Here is a 3078-nt window from a genome sequence, read left to right on the forward strand (position 1 = left end):
AAAATGTAAAAATGTTAAAGGACCTTTTGGGTATAAAGTTTTAAAAGCTGGAGAAAAAGATTTTTTTGTATGTTGTTATTGAAGTATGGTACTTTTAAACCTTCCCCCATTGCCCTTCCTTGTGTAACAAAAACTGTTCTGTTGCACCAGGTTATCTTAATGCTGTATCCTCTCATATACTCGTTATCTTGGTGTAATATCTCATATATGCCATGCCGTTGCCTAAGATATTCATTTATAAACGAGCCTGTTTAAGGAGCCTCTTTGATTTAAATCCTTTGTCAGCTGTAACAAAAAAAATAAAATGTACTTGCCCTTCTCTAGCTCCCAGTGTAACAGCGGTCTTACAACATAATTTATTAAATGGAAAGTGTCAATAAGTTTTAACATCATTCATGTTTTTTTATTTTATGTCATCTATATTTTATGAAAAGTCCAATAAACTGTAAGTTTCCCTCTGCCCATGAAACCACATTACAGACACATATGTGGATATGTAATAAATACCTAAGATTGGAAAACTACAATAAAATGATTAAAAATGACAGTTTCAATGCAATATTTTTTTCAGAGATTCCTTCACTTCTTTGTTCCGCAGACTGTAGATGATCGGGTTTAGAGAAGGTGTAATTAATGTATAAAAAACAGCAGCAACCATGTCAATGGAAGAGCCCGAGTCTGGACGCATGTAAGTGAATACACAAGGAGCATAAAATAATGTCACCACCGTAACATGGGACACACAGGTAGAAAAGGCTTTGTTCCTTCCATCAGCAGTTTTGATTCTTATTATAGCTACAATGATGTGTATGTAGGAAATTAGGATTAGAATGAAACAGCTTAGGGAGATAGAGGCGATATTAGCCAATATCATAGTTTTATTTAGTGATGTGTCTGCACAAGCCAGCTTCAGCACTGGGATAATGTCACAAAAGAAGTAATCAATTACATTAGACTTACAGAAGGGAAGGTGGAAAGTTAGCACTGTATGAGTTATTGAATGCAGAGAACCGGCCAACCAGGATCCAAAGGCAAGGCACATAGACACCCTCCAACTCATGAGGCTGCCATAATGTAGGGGGCGGCATATTGCAGCATACCTGTCATATGCCATGACTGTATACAGGAAACACTCAGCACTTGCTAGGAAATGGAAAAAGTATAACTGACATACACATCCACTGAATGGAATCATCTTTGTGGATAAAATATTTCCAAGTAATCTGGGTAAAGTTACAGAAGATAAGCAAATGTCCAAAAAGGAAAGGTTAGCAAGAAAGAAGTACATGGGGGTATGAAGAGCGGTGGTGCCTTTAACCACTCCAATAATGAGAACATTTCCCACCAAGGTAGAGGTGTAGATGATAGAGAGAAATAGAAGTAGAGGGACTTGTAGCTTTTCAGTACATGGAAGTCCTTTCAGTACAAAGTCCACGACCAGAGACAAATTCCTGCTATCCATTTATTCATGAACATGTTATCTCTGCAGCTAGAAAGGCAGTACAGCCAATACAGACAGTGTTGTCACAGTGTTAATATAGACTATAGGAACATTTTGTTTTGTTTGTTAGTCAGTTTTGGAAATTGTGAACCTATTGGATAATACTCTCAAGCAGCAACTATAACTACATACATATTAGTGTGATCGCCTACAATGTAAGATAATCAACACTTCAGCAATAGTCATTTCATTATCCTCTCATAATCTCACCACGTAATTGCTTTCGGACAATTTATAGCCTGTAGTGGTCTAGGGAGAACATGTATTCAGTTTTAGCAAGGGACTGTTTCCCTTCACAATCCCTACACAATTTTACTGTTTCCTTTTCTAATATTAAAATATATCATCTATCTAGACCAATTAACTATATACTATAATATTTTAATGGACACTTTTATGTCATACTCTTTTTTTGCTTATTTTATACTTTATATTATATTTTAGTTCAGTTTTTTTAACTATTGAGCCAAAAAAGTAAAAAAAAATCAAATTCAGTACATGTAAGAAGTTTCAGTTTAGGGGCACACATAATTTGTTACAGAATAAATTACAGCAGTACCATACAATCACAGTAGCATAACATGTTAAGCTTGAACCTAAACAGGCTTGGCAGAGAGAAAAATGTGATAGAAGTGAAAATACATTCAGTTATTCTACAGTCACATACGATTCCTTATATATGTAGTTAAGAGAGACTCAAGAGAAGTGGTAATAATGCATTTTCCCATTTTGAAAAAAAATTGTATAGGAGCCAGAAACAGAAGCCATAGTCCATTTTAGTACGTAACTAGCAGTTCCACGCTGCGTCAACTACTCAAAGTTATCTTTACAGTCTCGATATTTATGTAATCGATGTAGTAGTTATATGAAATGCTAGTGTTCTGTCCTAAGGAGAGAGATCTTTGAGATCATACAGGATTGTGGATATAGTTTATGATAAAGGATGGAAATTACTTGAACTTGAAGTAAATTTCTAATTACTTAAAGGATAGAAATTACTTCCATTGGATAGAAATCTATGCGTGGTTTTGTGATGGACATGCAGGTGCACAAGCAGTCCCTTATCTATCATCAGTCAGTAGAGTCAGTTAAATTCTTTAAAACAGAAAGAACCAATGAAATAATGAGGTATTACCTAGGGCTACCATTCATAGCTAACCTGGTAATTCCCAATATAATTCCTTCTCTATCGCCATCCAGTGTATCAGAAAATTCCACTCCCTCACCTTGTCAAAACAGCTGTATTATAATAATTTATCAAGTGGAATAACCTTAGCTCTCCCTTGTCCCTGGGTACATGCAAACATTTTTGGCTGCAGTGCTTCTTATTTTATCAAGCATACTCATTCATTAAACTTTGTAGCCTATGTAAAAAGGCCTTTTCAACTAAAATCAACACATTTCTTAACATAGGTTATAAAGATATGTTTTAGGAACCATTATCATTTTTATAAGATAGATGTAGTTTCAAATGTTCCACCAAATCTCTCACTTTCTTTGTAGTATAGAAAGATCAATTAGTTTAGAAGAGGAAATGGTCGATTGAATCTCTAGATAGGAAATTGATTTCCTTACTC

At 34.9% G+C, this 3078-nt stretch overlaps 1 protein-coding gene across 1 annotated transcript; it reads right to left on the minus strand.

Moving 5' to 3' along the window:
- Nucleotides 1–550: 550 nt before the first annotated feature.
- LOC140117767 (olfactory receptor 10G4-like) lies at nt 551–1462 on the minus strand. Its single transcript, XM_072134858.1, has one exon. The coding sequence runs from the start codon at nt 1460–1462 to the stop codon at nt 551–553; it is 912 nt and encodes a 303-aa protein (XP_071990959.1).
- Nucleotides 1463–3078: the final 1616 nt, after the last annotated feature.

The sequence above is a fragment of the Engystomops pustulosus genome, chromosome 1, assembly GCF_040894005.1.
Source record: "Engystomops pustulosus chromosome 1, aEngPut4.maternal, whole genome shotgun sequence".
NCBI lineage: Eukaryota > Metazoa > Chordata > Amphibia > Anura > Leptodactylidae > Engystomops > Engystomops pustulosus.